The sequence below is a fragment of the Pyxicephalus adspersus genome, chromosome 1, assembly GCF_032062135.1.
Source record: "Pyxicephalus adspersus chromosome 1, UCB_Pads_2.0, whole genome shotgun sequence".
NCBI classification, from domain to species: domain Eukaryota; kingdom Metazoa; phylum Chordata; class Amphibia; order Anura; family Pyxicephalidae; genus Pyxicephalus; species Pyxicephalus adspersus.
In genome coordinates this window covers 84,832,725-84,855,087 of record NC_092858.1, presented here as the reverse complement: position 1 = coordinate 84,855,087, position 22,363 = coordinate 84,832,725, and the positions used below count along the sequence as shown (strand labels likewise).

Genomic DNA, 22,363 nt, shown 5'->3' with positions numbered 1-22,363 from the left:
ACATTGGTGAGTCTAAAAAGTCTTCAATTAGGTACAGACAGCTGTGATGAAAATGTTTTCCCCCAAACTGAAAAGATTTGGCTTAAACAATTCTTTATCTTTTCATTATGTATTAAAAAGTGAAATCACAGTTTTTGGTTAACTTAACCTTTAACGGTGTGACATTCATTGTTTTTACCACACATCTGTCTCGGTTAATTTTCATTTATATCTCATATCAATATATTGAATAGAAATATTCATTATTTATGTACTTTTTTTATTTTATCTCTCTTTATGCATTATTTATCCACATTATAATGTACATTTATGTACCCTTTATTTTATGTATAAATCACTTTTAATTGAGATGAGTGAATTGATTTATGGCAAAGCTAGCTAATTGGGAGAATCTGATCTTTTAGAATTTTTTTGATTCACCTAAAAGTTGTTTAGTCCTAAAACAATCATTAGTTATTCTCGCAGTCACAGAACCAGAATGTTCCCCAGTTATGGAGTTCTCTCTGCTGCATTAAACAGCGAAACCCGTGAGACCGCTGGCTCCACAGTGCATTTTTAGAGTTAAGTGCAGGCTGTGGTGCTGAGCTATACTGGGTGTTGACCAGAGAATGGGTAGTGACATTCTCACATTCTCACATATATCGGTCCCAAACTGAAAAGGATCAGAGTACCTAATTTTCCCATAGTGACACAATGCCAAGATCTATTCACTAATTTCTACTCATGTTTCATAGTTTGCCAAAGTGTATGCCACATTTTTTTTACCATCCATGCATGCTTTTAATGTGTTTTCCCACATTTTATATTCTTAGTTTAACAGAACCCGTCCGCCCTCCCCCACTGAATGTTGCCATTTGACTCCCTGGAGTAGAAAGGTATTGGAAAGAAGCAAGTGTATCTCTGTCCAGGTCCAAATTACACTCCTGTTTCCTTAATAATAATTTCTGTTCTTTTTTTCCTGAGTTTTTCTAACTACTGATATTTTTCTAGTAATTTATCTGGTATGTGTATACACACACACACACACACACTTTTAAGGTTTTTTACATATTTGACATGATAACCCAATTCAGTGTTAGCAGGTACTAAAATTAGGTAAATGCAACCTCAGATGAACAACAACACCTGATTAAGGTGTAAAATTAAAGAGGAACTAAACTCAGAACTGCCTGAAACAAAAAATTCACTTACCTACAAACCAGCAGCGCAGTTGATCAGTCCGGAGGTGTCTTCCATCGGGTCCCACGTCGTCCTGATATCTGTCTTTGTGCCAGCACACTGGGCGCCACCATCTTCGCCTCTTCTTCCTAGTTCTTCTTCCTAGGTCACCCAACCCAGGGGCGAGATTGGGTGACAGAGGTTGGAAAAAAAACTTGCAGATCTCACTGCACATGCATGAGATCGGCAAACTTTTCTCCTTTCATGAAAAGGCTCTTTCTGCAAATGCCCGAGATTCTTGGGCATGCACAGAAGGAGCACCCATGTCCCTCCTGGGATGCGTGACATAGGTATTCCGGGAGGCTTTGCGCTCCCATTCATTCTTGATCGTCTAGGGGGCGGTGCTGCATTCTTTTTTTAAAAAAAAAAGGCTGTTGCACTTAAAAAAACCTAAACAAACATAGGTTTTACCGTACATAAAAGGGTTATCTACCCTTTTATGTAAAGTGAAAATTCTGAGTTTAGGTACGCTTTAAGTACATGCTTGCTGCTTCTAGAAAATTTAGAGCTTAACTAGCAACCAGGTGCTGCTAATGAAATGCAGTTCATTATTTGATTATCAGCTAGTGTAGCTACCTTAAAAAAAAGAATAAGTTTGCTGGTCTAGAACATTCAGGTGTGTGTTACACGATGCCAAGGAGGAGCAATAATTTTATAGGATTCCCATCAATCTGTGAAGGATTATAGGGTAAATTCTAAACATTCAATACAGCTGAATATAGTCAGTGGCACAATAGTGAGAGATTGCAAAAAAAAAAAAGAACATGTCAGCAGGGCTTAAGTTTGCACCTTAACAACCCAAAGACTTCTGGAAGAATTCCTTTTGGTCAGATGAGACTTTTGAAACTCAAACTTGAAGAAAATATTTAAATATTCTAGGCTATTACCCAACACTATGTAAAGCAATTTGTGCATATAAAAAAATATTGTTAAAAAATCCACAGCTTCAACAATAAATATAGTGTATGCTGACAAAGCATGATCATTCTAATACACGACACCATTGCTCCTATAGAGTAAGAATAATAGTTTATTAGAAAGCAGTAAGATAACTTCACGGTCATTGTCCATTGTAATTCAGGGAAGGAGTCCGAAAGAAAATCTAGCCTTTTCCCCCTAAGCACACGGGAAACTTTCTCCCACCAAGTTTCCTTGGAAACAAAGTCTTTTGTGCTTGTAGCTTGTATGAGCTATTCATGTCTGCTGGGAATGAACACAAAAGCTGCAGATGAGGGAAGAAAGTAGTACAAGTTGTGTGATTTTTCTACAGAGATGTAGCAGAAATTCCTTTACACATGGCATTTAAATGATATGGCCAGGAAACACCAGAAGGGTAAGTGTCACTCCTTGCTATTTTAATATTTTTCACAGTCTGAAGTCCGTAAACTAAGAATGAAAAAGAGCTAGATTTAGTGAGCAACAGTATTCGTTAGAAAGTGCACCTAATGCACTATAGTTAACACAAAATAAATCCACTGTAAAATAAAAGAGGAGTACATTTACCCCAACATCTACAGAGCTATATTTTCAAAGAATTAGTAAAATATATAATATTTTATACATATCACTTTCCTGTTCTGTCTCTGTTGCTAACCATTTTCTTAGGCAATGAGTCCTTCTTTTCCTTTTCTTTGGCTTTATCTTTTCTGTTATTTGGTGGTTTGTTATTAACCATTTTTCTGTTTTAAATGTGAACATTAGGTATATATGTTACTGTCTCTTGGACTTTAATAATCATATTTGGAATATGATTAATAGTTTTCCTTTATTTAGTGTTATTTTTCTGCTGACTAGCATGGAATAAATAAATACAATCAGCTGTCAAGCATTTAAACAGCAATGCTGCAATTATGTGCAATTGTTTTACAGGCACATCCACCGCAGGATGAAGATGAAATGGTTTTAGGGCAAAGGCCAAAAAATCCAATTCCTAATGTTCCATCAACACTGGATAAACAAACCAACTGGAATAAAGCATTGCCTTTGCCCACCCCTGAGGAGAAGATGAAACAAGAGTCCCAAGTGATTACATCATGCATTATCCCCATCAATGTCTCTGGTAAAGTACCTATAATTTATTTTTACAGAAGTAATCAGCTAACAGGTTTAAAACATGCAAGTATCATTAACTGTAGCAACTTAAAAATTTGACCCGATTTATTAAAGCTCTCCAAGTGTGGAGAAAATAAGCTGTCAGAGGGAAACCTGGGTGAATCAGCAAACCTGGATTAGTTCTGATTGAAAAGATTTACCAACTAATAGCAAATTGTTTTTAAAAACTTTATTCCAGGTTTGCTAGATTACCCAGGTTCTTCCATGATATTATATTTTCTCAAGTCTTGGAAAGCTTTAATAAACCAGGCCCAATATCTATTATATTAGGTTGCCAAGAATGTCCGTATTGATGTTGGGTAGAACACAGACTACACGTAGTGGAATACAGAATCTGTATAAAAAAAAAAAAAAAAAATACCTTTCTTGATCTTTTTTTACCCTTTCGTTTTTTTAATTACAGTGTTTCATAAATTTGATTTCAGTGAATGATTCTGCTCATCTGAATCCCATCAAAACTGAAATATTAGGTTTCACTTGATTGGCTTAAGTTTTCTCTGCAAATTGCTATGTTAAAAAATATTATCTTTAGTACCTTTATTCTGTAATAATTTAAATAAGCAGTTAAAAAGCAAGATTCTTATCTCTAAATGTTACCATGAGTAGGCATTTTGGTAATCATTGTCAAAATATTTCAATATATATCCAGTCTGCTGATTACATAAAAAAATACACAGGCATGAGCTTTATATGTGAAAAGATTGTAATTCTTTTAATCCAGGCTTGTGATCCAGACACCACTGTCAGGCAGGATAGCCAGTTTCTGCACCTCTACTTCAGTATAGCAGTATAAATGGGTCCTGGACACACCCTCGGCTTGCTGAGTGAATAATTATAAAGCAGCAGGACACAGATTAATCATTAGTCTATGCTCTCCTTTCTCGTCTACATGGTCTTAAGGACAATTCACATCTTTCTCACACAGTGCATTGCATTAAAGCAAATTCACTAATGCATAATTTTGCACATGTTGATGTGTGTTGCATTAAGGCAACCTATCAAAAATAAATTGGCGACCCACACACCAAAACTTCCTAAAAAGGCTCATACATAATGTTTCTATGTAGTACCACATTGCCTGGTAGTGCATTTTCATGCATCGTGGTGCCCTACAACATATGAGCTGTTGTGGTGCTGTTAAAATGCATGGCAACACATGTTAATACATGTAAAGTAAAGCCATAAAAATTGGCTGCATTCCTGTAACATTTGGATAAGTAAAGGGTATGCTTTGCCCAAGGCAAGTTTTCGTTCAACTGTACAATAAATACATTTGTATCCCTGTGTCATGTTTAATATGCTACTTTTTGTTACATATAGAGCATTTGAAGTAACAGAAGAACACTAATCATTAAATATTACCGTAGGTTTCAATTTAAAATGTTATATTAAGTAGGGTATGTGGTGTTTACCAACAATTTTTCTGGATCTGTCTATGGAACAAAAGCAGTAATTGAAATGACACATAATAGAAGTTAGTTTAGAAAATCATCTGATCATCACATGGAAACTCAAAGCAGAATGATGTACTTTTGTATGTCAGTGTTGTTGACTGAAAATGTTGTCTGGTTCTGTAGGAAAACTATTTTGTCTTCCAATGATCCTTAAAAAGGTAGGGAATATCTTATTCATATATCACTGTCTAGTTTTCTAATATTAATACATAATCCCTTAAATGAGCTGGTGAAATGCTAATATCCATTCAAATAACAATTACATTGTTAACAAGAAAAAATTTAAATTTTACATAACTTCACATTAATACAAATATTACAATATTGTGCTATGTCTCAAAATATGTGTTTGTATCCTAATCAGCATTATATGAGAAACGGGGATTCCAGTAACTTTGGTTATTTAATAAAAGCAACAGTTCTGTATTACCATACTTGCAGGATTGCAGCTGTAATTTGAGCGTTTTTGTCTGTCATTTCCATAAATAAAAATTATAAGTAACTTTTCTTTTACGTTGTACATTTAATAATGTGATTTTATATGCACAAAATTACTAGTAAAATAAATAAATAAATGAAGGCATAATGATTTAAAGTATTTTAACTTGTTGCAATCGTAGACACAGCCTTGTCTGTGGAATTTGTATTCACACTAAGTTTTTAAAGCAACCCATAGATACCAATGGTTCTCCTGTTGCCACATCGCATAATGTGATGTTTGAGCAATTCACAAAAGGAACAAAAGATACTTGTACAGTGTGGACATGCTTATTTTAGTGGGATAGTTATGATAGAGGCATTATTCCATTTAGAATGGCATGATTACCTTTAGAAACTTTTTAAACTGCTGCTACAAACTTAAAAAGGGGCAAAATCTGAAAAATGTTAGTTTGTGTAAAAGTGTTTTGTTTAGCCTTTTCAAAAGTGTTTTGATCAAACTTTTAAAAAAAGAAAACACCTTTGTAGCTAAAAAAAAAAAAAACGCACATGGGTATTTCTAAATGGATAAATGGACACTTTTGACAACATTAATATATGCGTGAAATTGATTACATTGAATAACATGACGCTTTTTATAATCGGTGTTCTTTAGGTGCCATAGTGTCAGAATTTACTATAAGAAGACCAGTTAGATTCATGGTTGGTTTCAGGGGGATAATGTGCTCAGAAATTAGCACTCTGAACTCTTCGTCTTTTGTGAATGCAAATGTACTCTATAATCATGTTGGGGAGATCTATATGAGTTCTTAACTGGCTCAGTAGAAACATTCTAGAAGTTTTGGGAAAATATGTAAAAAAAAATATAACATTACAAAATTAGGCTGAAGACTATTTACGTATCTACGAGTTTTAAAAGAAAACTTAAGGCTGGAGCCCAACTACAAGAATTTGTTTTGGGGGGCAGGGGGCTATAAAAAAAAGCCATAACTGCTGTTTGCTATGCCAAACAGAGTAATTCTGCACCTACCACACTTCCTTACCACATCTAGCAATGCAACCCCACTGTGCATAAAAAGTTCTGCTGGCCCTCACTTTTTTTTTGCCTTCAAAACACAAGGGCATGGAGGAACAGACTGCAGTCATAGAGCCATTGAACCTTATTTTGCCCTAGGGCCAAAAATGTAGGTACCCATCTGTTAGACAGCCCAGGTCTAGAGTAGATATATCCTTTAAAGTTAATGAATTATTACAAAATAACAAATTATTCAACCTAAAATGTGACCTGCATTACAGACAGATGTAACAGTGGTATTCTGCATTGTAGGAAGAGACACGCTGAACTTGTATTGAACTTGTACACTGAATTGTATTAAGGGATTTTAGGGGACAGAAATTTAGTAATATATGTTTGAAAAAAAAAGGTGCTTCTATGTGAATTAATAATGCAAACCAATGAATGGCATTTACAATATAGTAACAATGCAACAGATCTCAGATTTATGCAGTTAGTTTACCAAAAGATCAGTTATGGTTGAATGCAGTGTGTACTTTAATGGGCATGTTCGCTTAGTCTTATTCAACACACCCACTTTTAGGTAATATAAATACATTTAACCTCGATAAATGTAAATTACAGATTATGATGTATAAATGTGGACAATTTCATGTTTGTTAAAAACAGAGAAATAAACATGAAGAGTAATTAACAAAGGCTGATGTATCTATTTGCAGGTGTTGGTTTTGATAGAGAAGCAAGTATACGTTGCTCCTTAGTTCATTCGCAATCTGTTCTTCAGAGGAGACGGAAACTGAGGAGGCGAAAAACCATATCAGGAATTCCAAGAAGGGTGCAACAGGAAATAGGTGTGACTCTTCATTTAACATTTATATTTGTAATAATCTAGCTACTGTCCAGCTTGGAACTGTTTATAGATATCTCTGTCTACCGGCAAATTGTTATTTTATGTTATTATGTGTACCTCTCCAAAAGATTTAAATTCAATGAGATAGAGGGTGAGTTATAACATGTTTCTGAAAATAGGATAGCCCGCACTTTCTTTTTTTATGTTTCAACCTACCGACCACAAAAGATCATTTGAAGCGTATACAAACTCACAGTGGATAATGGAAAGTCTGTATGAAGCCATACAGAGCAAGAAAAGAAAGGTGGGTGGGGGTCACTTAGTCAGGTGTGGGGGGCATTTGAACTTTAATAATATAAAAATAAATATATTTATAGTATATTATATAAGTATAAATTATATATTATATAAGTATAAATAAATAAAGTGAAGTATAAATAACTGGCTTGTTTTGGCAACCTAAGTAAGATTGACTTAGGAAACAGAATAAATGGTTCAGTAAATTGTATGGCTTTATGTACTTGTACAAGTAATAACAAAGATTGAAATGTATTCTTTTTTTTTTTGTAGATTCTGATGAGTCTCCTGTAGCACGGGAGAGGAATGTTATAATTCATAACAACCCTGAGCTGGCAAACTCTTCAAATAGAAGATCTGGAACCAGAGATACAGAGTGCCAAACAGAAGATATTCTTATTGCTGCTCCATCAAGGAGAAGAATTAGAGCTCAAAGGGGCCAAGGAGTGGCAGCATCACTCTCACATTCTGCAGGAAACATTGCAGCTTTGACTGAGAGTGGTGACCAAATGTTTGCCACCACAGTGTCCAACCGGATTCGTTCACGTAGTCTTCCTAGAGAAAGTGCTAGAACAAATAATGATCATGAGAGAAGTGCACATTCTTCTGGTTATAAAGATGATTGCTATATAACCAGCACAGAGAGGACATTAAAGAAGAAAGAAGACCATTTGAACAGTGAAGACTCCCCAGAACACCATCCTTTGGGGTTATCATATTCTCACCATAGCCCTCAACTGAATGAAAGAGGGAGGTCAAGACTATCAAGAATGGCAGATTCAGGAAGCTGTGACATTTCATCAAATTCTGACACATTTGGAAGCCCTGTTCATTCTTTTTCTACTACAGGGGTTTTACTGAGCACACACATAGATCAGAAAGATGATCATCAGTCCTCCAGTGGAAACTGGAGTGGAAGTAGTTCTACATGTCCATCCCAGACTTCGGAAACAATACCTCCAGCAGCATCCCCTCCATTAACTGGCTCTTCGCATTGTGATTCTGAACTATCTTTGAATACCACTGCCAATGCCGGTGAAGACTCAAATGCATTTAGCATTGAACAATACAATGATGACCACTTAGACAGCCTTAGAGGACACAGGGCAAGTTCCTTTACGTCAACAGTTGCAGATTTGCTTGATGACCCTAACATCAACACAAGTGACAGTGAATGGAATTATCTTCACCATCACCATGATGCTTCATGTCGTCCAGATTTCAGCCCACAGCACTTAAAGGGGGATGGTTTGGGTTGTCCAAGTTTTACTAGCTTGGGAACGTATGACAGTTTTCTTGAAAAGCCAGTCTCAGAAAAAGCAGACACAGCATCTCATTTCTCTGTAGACACTGAAGGATATTACACTTCCATGCATTTTGACTGTGGTCTTAATGGTAATAGGAGTTATGTATGTAGCTATGCACCATCAGGTTCTGAGAATGAGAAGGACACTGGAATTTCATCCATAAGTACAGATAGTGTTTGGCAACATTATGTGGATCATAGAAAACAAGGAATACAAAACACATTAAATAAAAAACCAAAGGCAAAGCCACCACCACCAAAACGAAGCTCTTCTTTGAAAAATTCTGACAACTACACAGATGTTCTTGAGACAAAAGAACCAAAGATAACCGGTGCACACCAAGTGCTTCACACTTCCAGGGAAATGAAACTGCCACTTGAGACTTCAAATATACCCTCTAGAGTGGAAAACCTATCTCCACCAAATCAGCAGGATGTTGTGTGGGTCAATAAAGATGACCATGATTTAAAAAAATCACAATTTATCAACACAAACACTGCAACATTTAAAGATGAGGGAAGTGAACAGCCTCACTATGCAGATCTATGGCTCCTTAATGACTTGAAATCAAGTGATCCTTATAGGTCTTTGTCGAATTCAAGCACTGCTACGGGTACTACCGTCATAGAATGCATCAAGTCACCAGAAAGTTCAGAGTCACAGAACTCACAACCTGAATCTAGAGCCACCACACCTTCTCTTCCTTCAGTTGAGAATGAATTTAAGTTAGCCTCACCAGAAAAGCTGGCAGGGTTGGCATCACCATCAAGTGGCTATTCCAGCCAGTCAGAAACACCAACTTCATCTTTCCCTACGCCCTTTTTTTCTGGACCATTGTCTCCTGGGGGTAGCAGGAGAAAACCAAAAGTTCCAGAAAGGAAGTCCTCTTTACAACATCCTTTAAAGCCTGGAAGTGCTTTCTTAAGCAGAGAACTAGAACTTCCAACTATACCTCCTAGTCATCTTGACCTAAGTGCTCTTCATGTGTTACATAAACCATTGCCATACAGACCACAGGTAACGGCTTTCAGTCATACCAATCAAAACGTGTCAGAGGATGAACTGAATACAAATTCATCTCCAGCCCTTGCCATAACACCTTCAGTGCTGAAATCTGTGCATTTGAGGACAGTCAACAAGCATAACAGGGACCCCAGGCATAAAGAAAGCACTAACATCCTATGTACCCAGGATCCTACAATAATTGTAGATACATATCCCCATGACAAAACTCCTGTATTAGCACCTAAGAAATCAATATTACGTCAGCTTTCCACCGAAGAATCCACAATTCCTTACATTGATGCATCACCAGTTGACTCGAGCCCTGAATCATTTTTTCAAGCAACTGCTCTGTTTACTGGTCATGGTTTATACAAACCTGAAATGCAACCACCTTTGATCACTAAAACAAAAGGGGATGAAACAGAAAAACACCATAAATATCGACCTGAAGAAATAATAGAGGAAACTATTTTTACAGCAAACCCAGAAACAATTACAAAGTATGTGCAAGATTACTCTGCAGACAGCATTGATTTTGCAAATGATCAGAAAAATCATACTAAAGGAGAAGGGCAAATCAGAGCAAAGCATACGTTACAAGTAAAACGTGACCCATTTACCATGAAAGAACCTGTGAGAGGACTTAACACTGGATTTGATGTGCAAGACAATATTTCTGAAGTATCTCAGTTGCTCAGCGAACCTTTCTTAAGCAACAGTGACAAAGTGCCTGGAAATACTCTCAGCTTTGAATCAGAAATATTCAGTTTAAATCCACTCAGTGACGAATGTCCAGAGCAGGAATATGAAACTGTATCAGGTATTCCAACCAAAAGTGCCTCAGAAGATAGCAGGACAGAAGATACATCAGAAAGCATGGATGATGCTTCATGGAGAGGTTCGTTATTTAATATTTTCTTCTTAAAACATACATATTTTTCCTCTGATATTATTAAGTTATTTGTGTAAAATGATGTATATATGATAAATAATATTGTCATTGGGAGTATAATTATTTGTAAAACCAGAATTGTCTAAGTTACGACCCTAAATGTATATTCTTCTTAAATTTCAAAGCTTTTTTTTTGGAGTGGTTGAATGTATATGATAAACATGAAAATAATGTCTGGAAAACTGAAATGATATATATTATACATTTATTAGTCTTCAGTTGAAATAATTATATTATAGGCCCTAAATATGAATGCTGAAACTCTTCATTACTTATAGTAGTATCTGCTTAAAACAGGCTATGTCATTGGGAAAACCCATGCCATCATGTTACATCCTGAAGCTTTATCTGCCACTTCCTGCCAGTTGCAAATCAGTTAGGCCATAGTGATGTGCCTGTAGGATAGATTGGTGAAATAGTGTTTGTGGTAGAAGTGGGTAGTGTTACAGTTTGGCTTGTGAGATATGACAAAAGCTTTTGGAAAGCTGTCTGCACTTTAAACCTGCAGAAGTTTACTTTTCTTACCTGCAGTCAGAGGCTGTATCGGAGTGAATCCTTCACTTCCTGTCTGATTAAAAGGTTAATTTCAGAATAGGAAGATATGGAAAATCTTAAATGTTTTTTGAATAACTCCAAATCATTGTTGAAATATACCTAATATGTTTTGTAATTTACTGTAGATTCCTCAATGAGCGAGGATTCAGTTTTATCACCAATGAGTGAAGATTCCCAGGCAGACACGGATGATGTCTTTGTGTCACCTAACAAACCTCGTACTACAGAAGATCTTTTTGCAGCTATTCACAGGTAAATTGGTTATTTAGTAAACTGCTAAGGATCTCATATTTGTTAGACAAGATGCAGTTTATTTTATATACGATTCAGAAGTGTTTGCTGGTTTATATGATCCCAGAACTAAAAACTGAAGAAGGAAAAGTTCAATGCATATCACTTGAATAAGAGTGAATGAAAAGTAAAAAGAAAAATCAATAAAAATTGATATTTTTGCTATTTTTCTTAATCACATGCTAACAATTACATGAAAAAATCAGGTATTTTTTATTCTATAGCTTCTATAAGCTATTCTTGGTTTATAAATCACTTAATTAGGGTAAATTTACAGAAAAATGTAGATTGCTCAGCTGCAGAGTTAACCATTCTTTTATAAGTTTACTTATCTTAGTGAATGCGGTGCAAATTAACTTATTGAAGAATACCCAATAACATGCAAGGGAATGTGAGAAAAAACTTTTTTTCTGCTTGCATATGATTAATTAGCTGAAGTCAGCTCATTTACTAACCTACTTGATTCACACATAATTCACTAGGACCCAAAAAAAAAAAAAAAAGGAGAAACGTCTTTTTTTGACTTCTGAGATTTCATCATCTTGGATTAAGGGAAGTTTTTTTTATATTATTATACATTTTAAGATGTTTTACATGTCTTGGGGGGTTATCTTTGTCTCATAATATATGACATACATATTCATATAGGGCTCTATTTATAAAACAGTGAATCTTCCAGGTCCACATTTTCAACGGTAGCAATTGATTCCCACCAGGGAATGTCTGTTTCCCTGTTTTATAAATCAAGCCTATTGTGTTTTAATGTAGTTGTGTTGTTCTTTCATTTTATGTTTTGGTTACTCCTTGATCAGTACAACGCTTCTAATGACTTTCAAGGAGGTGCTAATGCTTCTGAAGAAGCATACACTTTCAACATTAATCATTATTATTCATTATTTTTAACACAGATCTAAACACTTTCAATGTTAATCATTATTATTCATTATTTTTAACACAGATCTAAACGAAAAGTTCTGGGAAGAAAAGATTCTGGAGAGGCCGCTCTAAAAAACAAATCAAAAGCTTTATCTGGATCACCCCAGCAAACAACACCTGGAAGTTCTCAAAGATCCGCCAGTCTCATCTACAGAAATGCCAAAAAGTCAAATACATCAAATGAGGAGTTTAAGTTACTTCTTCTTAAAAAAGGCAGCAGGTCAGATACCAGTTATCGTATGTCAGCTACTGAAATACTGAAGAGCCCAGTAACTCCCAAGTCACTTGGTGATTTGCCCCTAGAATCTTCTTCAAGTTTTGAAGATCCATCACAATCATCACCTGGTAGTGATGCATTTTCCCCAGTGTCACCTTGCACTCCTCGAACAATGTCTGAAGGATTTACAATAAAGACTGCTGCTTCAAGGGTTGGAAGGTCTCGTGTGCCTCCTGCTGCAAGTAGTAGCCGTTACAGTGTCAGGTGTCGTCTATACAATGCCCCAATGCAGGCCATCTCTGAAGGTGAGACAGAAAATTCAGACGGCAGTCCTCACGATGACAGATCATCGCAAAACTCCACGTAGGACTATAAATTTGCAACTGTTGGATTGCCACATAAAAAAAAATACATTGCAGACATATTGCTGGTCACTATTTAAAATAATTTATATGACACAGAAGAAAGAAATCCCTGCAAATAACAAATTTGCTGTAAAGTTGGACAGAGATAAGAAATGATCCTGCCCGGCAAAAACATTTTTAATTTATAGATAACAATTGCAGGCTGCTCTGTAGGGGTGTAGATCAGCACTGATGAAAAAAAAAAACAGAATGGACTAAAGTGAATATTAGTGCAATTATTCATCATTTACTATTCTATTAAAAATGACATTTCATTGTGTTTACCTAAACTAAGCTTTTGTTAAAATAAAGTAGTAACTGTTGATCTATCAAAGCCACATCAATAGGGAAGTAATAGGGAAAAGATATTGCTATGATATAACCACTCATGTAAAAAAAAACAAAAAAATAATCAAATATCTCTTCGCAGAAGTGCTTCCCTGGGAACTAAGCAGATGAGAAAAAAGAAATAGTTCTTAAAAAAATAGGTATTTTTGTACATTAGGGACTAAAAAAATAGAGCAAGCTTTCAAAATAATTAAAAGAGATTGTAAATACCTTATTTTTGATAAACTTGTAAATAGGAATATTATCTAAAAGTGGATATGCAGCCAATGAAATAAAAGGCATTAGAAATCCCGAAGAATATGTGTAATGCTCATAAATAACGTGTTGCAGCACAAAAGGAATCCAAGATGAAGTCATGAGAGTTAAATCTGACTTGTATTCTGTGAATACCATCTGCCCTGTTCTGCATCACGATAATACTGGACATGACCGTTGTTAGCAAAGATAATAATTAACAGCCTCAAACAGTTTTTTTTTTTTTTACATTTTTAAAAAATCATTTTTTAAAGTGTTTTTATGTAAAATTATTTCAAAGTACTGTAGCATTTCTTCAACCTTTCGAGTTTATCATTTTAAACAGTAAATCCAATGAAATGTGGAAGGGTGTTTTCTTCTTGGAAATCTCATACAAAATGAATTATACTCAACCAGAATTTTTTAATTTTGTCATGGGCACTGGATGACAGTTGTAAAGACTCAAACGGAACCAATCTAGAAGTCATTCCAAGTTCTATCGTTGAGAAAAACAAAAAATGTTCAACATTTTCATCAAAACCTTGATGCAGGGTCTCCTGAATATGTTCTGATGCCTTTGAACGTCAGTGGGCATAACTAGTAAAGCAGCACAAAGAGCAATGTTAAAATGCTGCATCTTATTAGATTTAAGGCTCTTTCACACCCATGGTGTAAAACCACATGGTTAGCAGCTACCGAGCACACAGCAAACTGCTGCTGTATGCCCAAGAGCGTCAAGTCGCACAGTGGGTAACCAGGTTGCATGCAGCTACAGCAGGGGCACAGATGTTTAAACAACAACTGCACAGACAAAAGTGACATGTCGCTTTTGGGTACAGTGCCATGATCTGCTGGACTGTAGTTGAGCCTGTGACAGAACCCGTAACAGCTCACCACAGGTCTGAACTAGCCCATACTTTTCTTACTGCTTTGACTACGGTAAACTTACAGCTCATTGCTTGGTCTCGATTGCCACCCTTTGCTTATAATCTTTGATTGCTTATAAACTGTTGATACTGATGTACTGAATAAGCCTGTAAGATTTGTTTTTTTCCTGTTTTGGACTGTTTTACAGTTTGGAGGGACTGTACATTTACAAAACCTCCTTACAATTTACCTTAATCACATGTGTAGCGAGATAGGCAGCTGACAGGACTGAGAGTACTTGAACCTATCAGTCCACCATTCTATTGTTATAGGATTGGAATTATTTTTAATGAAGATTTTCCTAAAATACTAAAGGGAGACATTTTTTTTAAAAAAAAGACCAACCATCATAAAGTTGTAGCATGTTTTTTCTTGTATATGTACCTAGTTATCCCTACTAGTAAATAAAAGGTGCTTTTCCGTATGGCTGAATTAAATCCTGGTTGCAAATGCTCCAGTATACCTAGTAGAAGTGCCATTAAAAAGTAAATAAACTGTGACAAACTGCACAAGAGCACAACTAATAAACAAACAAACAAAAAAAATACTACTTAAGGAAACAAATTTCTTATGTACATGTAATAAATTACCAACAAAAAAAAAACAATTTTACCAGTAAAAGCTACCATGTATGAAATGACTACTTGTTTGGCTAAACTAACTGTAAATCAAGACTTTTTTCTTTTTTATATTTAGCTTTCATGGATGGCAATATTGATTCTTTTTTGTTATGTTGTATGTTTTTGCTTTATGGGGCAGCGGTATAGAGTATGTGTGGTGGCTGTCTAAATTACCGGAAGCATTAAGGGATGTACACAGTCAAATTAATAATTTGCTGTTATCACTCTGCAAAGGACAAATCACTTTGCCTGCTGCCATCTAATTATCTACAATCATAAATCATTAATTTCTATGCACATGATTAGTTATTTTTTGCACCATGAATATTGACAACATTCACTAAGCTAAAAGAATTATTCCTTCCAGAGTGATAATTAGCTAAGTGAACAGCCCCAGTGTTTGTCTTTAACAAGTCTGTTATTTATGCCTGGGATTTATATGCCTTGTATATGTTTGTATTTTGCATAAGTCTTTCAGAAAAATGGAATTCTAATTTGAAATCTTATCATTCAGTCATAGTAGTTGACTCCTTATCAAAACAAAGTTTATATGAAACTATATGAAAATGACACCAGATTCAGGGAAACCAAAGCACCACTGTGTAATGCCCAAGCATTTTTGCAGACCAGTTATGCACAATTAATGTGTCACTAATGTTGTACACATAAAACAAGATGTAGCAACATTTAATAATTAACTAATCTATTTCAAGTGCTGTTGTATTTCTGCAAATGCCAAAATGTTCACTTTCCCTGGGAATATATTAGCCCAGTTTAAAAAAAAACAGACGGTAATTCTTACAGAAGGTAAACACAGCAATAATTCAATATCTTCAAATTTACTTTTCTTCACATAAACCAGTTAATCTACACTTTATTGATATTTTTCAAACCACTCCAAATGACAGTCCCAGTGAACTAGGCCCATGTCAATGCTGCCATTCCTTATATCCAAGTGCTGGTACTCCACATTAGGTGTTATGTTCACTCATATCATTGTAGTTCCTGTTGCGGATGTAGATCTTTGCTGGATTGGATAAGTGAACAGAACAGGATAAAAGGGCAAGAAATGATTTTTAATGGAAGTTATAATGGTAATTAGATTTAACACTTTCAGCTTACCTCATATTCCATGTGTTTATGTATCTACATGCATGTTCTTTTAACTTGACAAAGCTTGAGATAATGCTTATGCCATTTGTTGTGTTGACAATAGAAAAATATTGTTTTGTGTTAACAGTCATTTCAGACTAAGGAAAGGCTAAGCAGGTGTTATATAGATAGTTAGCTGAAGAGGAAGACAAACACTCAATCACAGCTTTATTTTTTTAAATATGTCTGCCGAATAATGTTAATTTAATATATTGTTAATGTTATCATCCTTGTAAAATCCAAATCATATGTAAAGTTTACTGGTTCTTTAAAAGTATACCCAATTGATATGAACAGTTGAAATTATCTTAATAGTCCATGAACAAAGAAAATGCACGAACAGCAAATAGAGTAATGACAAAAAGAATATGAAAAGATTAACAACAACCACTGGTAAATATATTTTAGTTTTTGTAAGAAAGTGGAATTTTTAAGAATGTGATTTGCACTTTTGATTTTAAGTTAAGTAAAAGATATCAGTGAGTTTTCAGGTCTTACAGTTAAAACTGAGTACAGTCAACACTGCACTTGTGTAAGGAAGAAATAAGAAGGACACCTAGTAAGTTAAGAAGATGGCATTTGGCAGGATTAGACGTGGCTAATCTAGAAATGTACAAGACCAGCTCTAAAGTGGAACTAAACCCTAACTTGAGAAGGCTAAAGTTAGAAATGTTGAATAAATATAATGAAATGCTTAATCAAACATTACAATTAGGCTGCTTTACATTCTGCAGTGGAGAAAGTTCATGAAATAATTTCAGTGTTTATTTACTCCATCAAGTGCAGGTGAAAAAAAGTAATTTTCACATGATTGGATAGTTAAAGTGAATTTTCACACAACTTCCTTGGGCCCCTTTTACACTTGCTTTTGTGTACAGCATTGCACAGCAAGATCATCCACACTCCCAACTGCTCCTATTCAACTAGATAGGAGTGTTTGGGAAGTATTTTGTGCACAGAGTTACGGTGGGGTTATGGCACAGTACCTGAAAGCGACATGTTACTTCTGGCCATACAGTTGCTTTACCTCTGGAGGAAGAACTTCAATTACATGGGCAACACACTAAGCTTTGGTGTGTTTTGCTGCTGTTGGGCTCATAGCAGCAGTTTGCATGTGCCCGGGATTCACTTACTGTGCAGTTTGCAACCACAAGTGTAAATAGGGCCTTAGTAAATCAACCTCATTGGTAATTTCTGCTTACTAGCTCAAACACAGTGCTACACTCTCAGCATGCCCCTGGTAATTACTGAGTAATAGTATATTTACATTAGCAGTCAACGGTCAACAAATATCCAGTGTCATAGCTGATGGCACCACAACATTTGCAGATTTACAAAGAGGTTGAGATGCGATTTTTGGCTGCAAAAGAATGGAAGGGTTTAGTTCCACTTAAAATGACCTTTTCTTGAGAAAAAGATGAGGGCTGCCATCCTTCTGCACATGGTAGTACCCACATTAGTCTCCAGAGAGGTCATTTTTTTATAGATGAACCATCAGTAAGTTGAATTGGTGCTCATTTTCACTTGAGGGATTTTTTTTATATCATTCTGTACCTGTTGTATTTATAGTAAAACATTAGCTATACATCATACATAAACCCAATTTATTCAAAAGGTAGAATTATACAATTTAAAGTCATATTTAAATTTTTAGTATATATATTTATTAATTTGAAGACAAAAAAATAGAACATGTTTTATTTTCTGCCATGGTAAATGGTAGGGAAATTATAATAAAGAAAGGAAAATGCTAATGTTCTAAACAGTTTTCATGAGAAACCAATAAAGGCAAAATTGTAATTTTTTATTAACTTGATAAAATTAAACCCTTTAAAAAAAAATCACACTTACTGAAAAATATATATGGCCTTAGTCTATACGTAAGGACACTTATAGCTGTAAGGATACTCAAAACATTGAACACCTTTATGTCTTAACCTAAAAGTTATGGGAAACTTCAAAAGTAATTTAAGCCAATTTTATTCTTTTAGCTAAAGCAAAAGTTTTATAAATTAGTAAATTGTGCCCTAAATAATAGCTGGGTTCATGGATCAAGCTTACATAGTATGTTGCATTGTTTGGGGAAGACAAAAGAGTGGTATGACCCATTTGATCCCCAAGTCCTGTAACAGGTTCCTCCTAATGATAACATATATAATAAAAACAGAGACGATTTATTGTGTATTTGAAAAGTGATGAGATGTATATGGCATAATCATTTTTAACCATTAATCATTTTTAATTCAGGACATGGACCATAAGATATCTTGCCTATAAACTTTTATAATATAAATGAATAATGTGTTTGTGAATGATGTGTAAGAATTCTTATGCACTCACTGTATATGGTGTATATGAAGTCAATGCAGTCCATTAGCAGCATCAACACTATAAACATACTAAAATACAAACTTGCCCTATTTTGATGTTCTGTTCATTACTGTTATTATGTGTATATTACACATTTTCATTCTAATTTATTCTATGACCCAGAACAGTTTATTAAAAAACTATTGTCATACTGGCGGATTTGATTATAAACGCTGTTCTACAAAAAGTAATCATAATACCCTCTTAAAAAGCCAATAGGAGAAAAGTATTATTAGTGTATTTGTCAAAAATCATGTTAACACTAAACTTAAAGCATAAACATGACTTGAATCATTTACATTTTTTCAATAGCAACATAAACCTAAATCATAACAATGAAAAATATAGCTTCAGTCCCTGAAAATGAAATAGCTTAGACACATATGAACTTACCTGGCCTATCCTACTCCAGATATTAAACATAAATAACATTAGTTTTCTTTTCATTTGAAAACATAACCCACTGTTGTGGGACACTTCTGTGAAGATATTTTTTTTAAATGCCATTATTTTTTCATTTTTCTGTTTATCAACCTTCAAGCATTGTTTGGTCAATGTTTGGGGTGTTATATTAAACAGCCACAATCATTAGACATTGTAATGGGCCATGCTTTGTACAATAGCCTTTGTATAAGAAATGTTCCGCACTGCCATCTAAGATTTTTTATCTCCTAAAAGAGCTCATTAGGTAGCACCACGGTCACTTGAACCTGTTTTGCACTTCATTGCGGCCTAAATATGTGATTTAAAAAGGCCTAACTTAATCAATCAGATCTAAAATGGTACTTGGTTTCCCTTCAACCAAATTCTATAAACAGTCCTTGTGCTACACCAAACCTAAGAGCACCTTTTTACTTACATGTCCTAACTATAATTATGTTTACATTTGGCTGCTCTACAATGAATTTATACTAAAATAAAAGCGCAAACAAAAATGACATGCAATATTAGTTGCAGATTCTTTACATAATGACTAAATTAAATATTAAAGGGAATTAATATCGTCTTTATTACTATATTAAATGTTTACATGTTAATGTCATGTTAGAGAAGACCTGACATTTTCCATATTAATATGTAATTATTAGTAAGGGCATTCTAACAAGCTAAGAGATAAATTAAACCATAATTTCTACATAGATATTATTTATTACACATATATTATCAGAAAATGAACTTGAACAGTTGTCTGAAATAGATTTAAACTCTTCATTTGAGATTATGTCAACATTTGGATTCCTATTAGTTTTCAATCTAGTTTGAATGGAATAAAATTATCATTAATGCATCATGCAGGGATTTATTAAGAAAGTATTATCCACAATATATTTTTAAAAAAAATTGTATTTAACCCAAGATCTTAAAGAAGCAATCTCTTTACTAGTGGTGGTGAATGACCAGCCTTTTAAGGGTGCTGCCATGGCCCTCGGTCACCCACAGAATCTGAACCCTGTACTACAGGACATAACATGCTTGCTTCTTCCTGCCATATTGGTAGAAGTGGTGCTATTAAGTAGCTCAATAACAATCACAAACAGAATAGTTTGTTGTCCCTTACAAAAAGATGAGGACTCCATTTGAGGGCTGGTTTGCTTCTTGGTTTTCTATAACTTAATGTCAGATTTTGAAAAAAAAAAAGAAATCCTACTAACTTTTTCATACATTTATCCCACCAGATATTTATATGTGTCCATGTGTCACACAGGCACTAACTAGCACATGTTTTTTGTTTTTTTTTACTTGACAACCATGTACACTGACAAAGCTAAGCAAAAGTCTCTAAATAAGTACTGTATCAAGTGAAAATATCAAAGTGAAATATGTAAATTCTGTCTTCTTTTATAATGCATTGACAATACAGTAAACCATAACAACCAATCAGAAACATTTTTAAAACTGGCTTGACTGCATCCATTTGAAATCAATTTTGTTGCTATAGGTTATAATATATTGTACATGGTATATCTTTTTTTTCTTTCCTTATGTAAGTTAATAGTATGGTCTGTGCATGTTTTGCTGCCTATACCAAGGAGTTAAGTCAGTGACATTACTGTAGCATCTGTAGCACTTTACATTCGATTATTTGATATACATATCCAAAATGACATACAGTAGTATGTAGATCTCATGGCTTGACAACTGTTATCATCACACTAATTAACTGTTGAAGCTTATGTCTAACAGAATAACACAATTCTGTGTTAAGACCAGCTAGTTTTTTAAATTGTGTTTTTTTTTTTTTAATACTTCACAGTATCCACATTTTAAATTGGATATTAGGACAAGATTTATATTTATCAAGATTGTCTTGTCTTAGGTACCATTTAAAGAGGCAACACTAGATGTTATTCAGCAAAGTGTAGGAAGAGGTGAACACATTTTAAGTACGGTATTTTCTGCTCATAGCAGCCAAGCTGATTGTTCCACTGCATAGTTGAGATAACATTGAAAATATAGAAGGTTAGGATGATGTATTAAAACTAGAAAAAAAAATGAAAAGATGACCTAGCAACTCAAGAAATCCTATCTATCATTATGGTTGCTGTGGCTGTCAGAAATGTTTCTTCTTCATAGTGATTTTTAAATGAGTTTGGGATTATAAACGCGGAAAATCAAGTATGTACAGTCTTAGTTAATGATATGAAAACGGCTATGATGAGTGATAAAAGACGGGTTTTTGAATGATTGCAATGAGTGGTTGGAGTTTGCCTTATTGAAATAAGCCAGGACAAGCACTAACCTTGTGTTATTCACTGCATGTATTGTTAATGATTATTACATTTTTTATTTAAAGAGCTGTGAAATATTTGTAGAGTTGTGCCAAGCTTTATGGAATTCTTTAGGAAGAACAAGTTTTATGACTTTGCCACTGACAAAAAGAAGGCTTCAGTTATGTTTGTCTTACAAATGTGCCAACAGATCACACAGATATTAGAATCCTATTCACATGGAAATTATTCCAATTTCTAGGATGATTCTCTACCTATAGTTGTTAAAAAACAAAATACCCAGAAGCTGTAGAATATAAAAGCAAACAACAAGATAAAATAAACACTGCATAGTTTAGAAGGGGATTTATTGAAGCCTGTTTAACATACTTCCGAAACTACGTTCTGTTTGCACTGACATAACCAAGTTTTGTTTTATTATGCAATTTTCTTTTTTTTCTTCTACTTACGGTAACATTGATCTAAGGAGGAAGTTGATGTGGAAAAGAAAGTAGTAACATTACTTGCCAAATCAAGTTAACAGAATGCATTGCTACAAGTCTGATCTCTGGCTATTGGTGTTGGATGAAGGTTTATTTTTTCCTTTAATTTACTCCTTTGCCAAAATAATAAGCAATCCTTTCTACTACAATCAGTTCCTGAGCCTTCAGTCAGGAAAACAATATTAGTATCAATCAAGAGATGTAGGAGGTTATACAAACTAAGAAATACCAAGTGAGGTTACAGTGTTACTAATCTGGTACTAGTACCAGTACCTGCAGGTGGAAAAGACAATGGTTAATGGACATGCATCCATTTTGTATTTTTTTGTAATATCTGTAAATATGAACTTTTTAAATTTAAATTGTTGCAAAAATGTTTTTTTTTCTTTTGTAAAATGTTTTCAGAGTTTACATTAAACCTAAGCCTTTGTATATTTTAGAGCTGTGCAA

The 22,363-nt window shown here is 34.5% G+C and overlaps 1 protein-coding gene across 3 annotated transcripts in view; it reads left to right on the top strand.

Annotated features, from left to right (window-relative positions):
- The window catches only part of NHS (NHS actin remodeling regulator), a 123,085-nt gene extending 100,722 nt beyond the window's left edge, over positions 1-22,363 (top strand). For 2 of the 3 annotated variants that reach the window (XM_072416732.1, XM_072416734.1), the window contains exons 4-9: positions 813-875; positions 3,088-3,277; positions 6,957-7,088; positions 7,658-10,594; positions 11,329-11,455; positions 12,453-22,363. In XM_072416732.1, coding sequence (XP_072272833.1) covers positions 813-875; positions 3,088-3,277; positions 6,957-7,088; positions 7,658-10,594; positions 11,329-11,455; positions 12,453-13,014 — 4,011 coding nt within the window. In that variant the 3' untranslated portion in view covers positions 13,015-22,363. The remainder of the gene's footprint in view (positions 1-812; positions 876-3,087; positions 3,278-6,956; positions 7,089-7,657; positions 10,595-11,328; positions 11,456-12,452) is intronic. The other variant, XM_072416733.1, reaches the window with a different exon arrangement.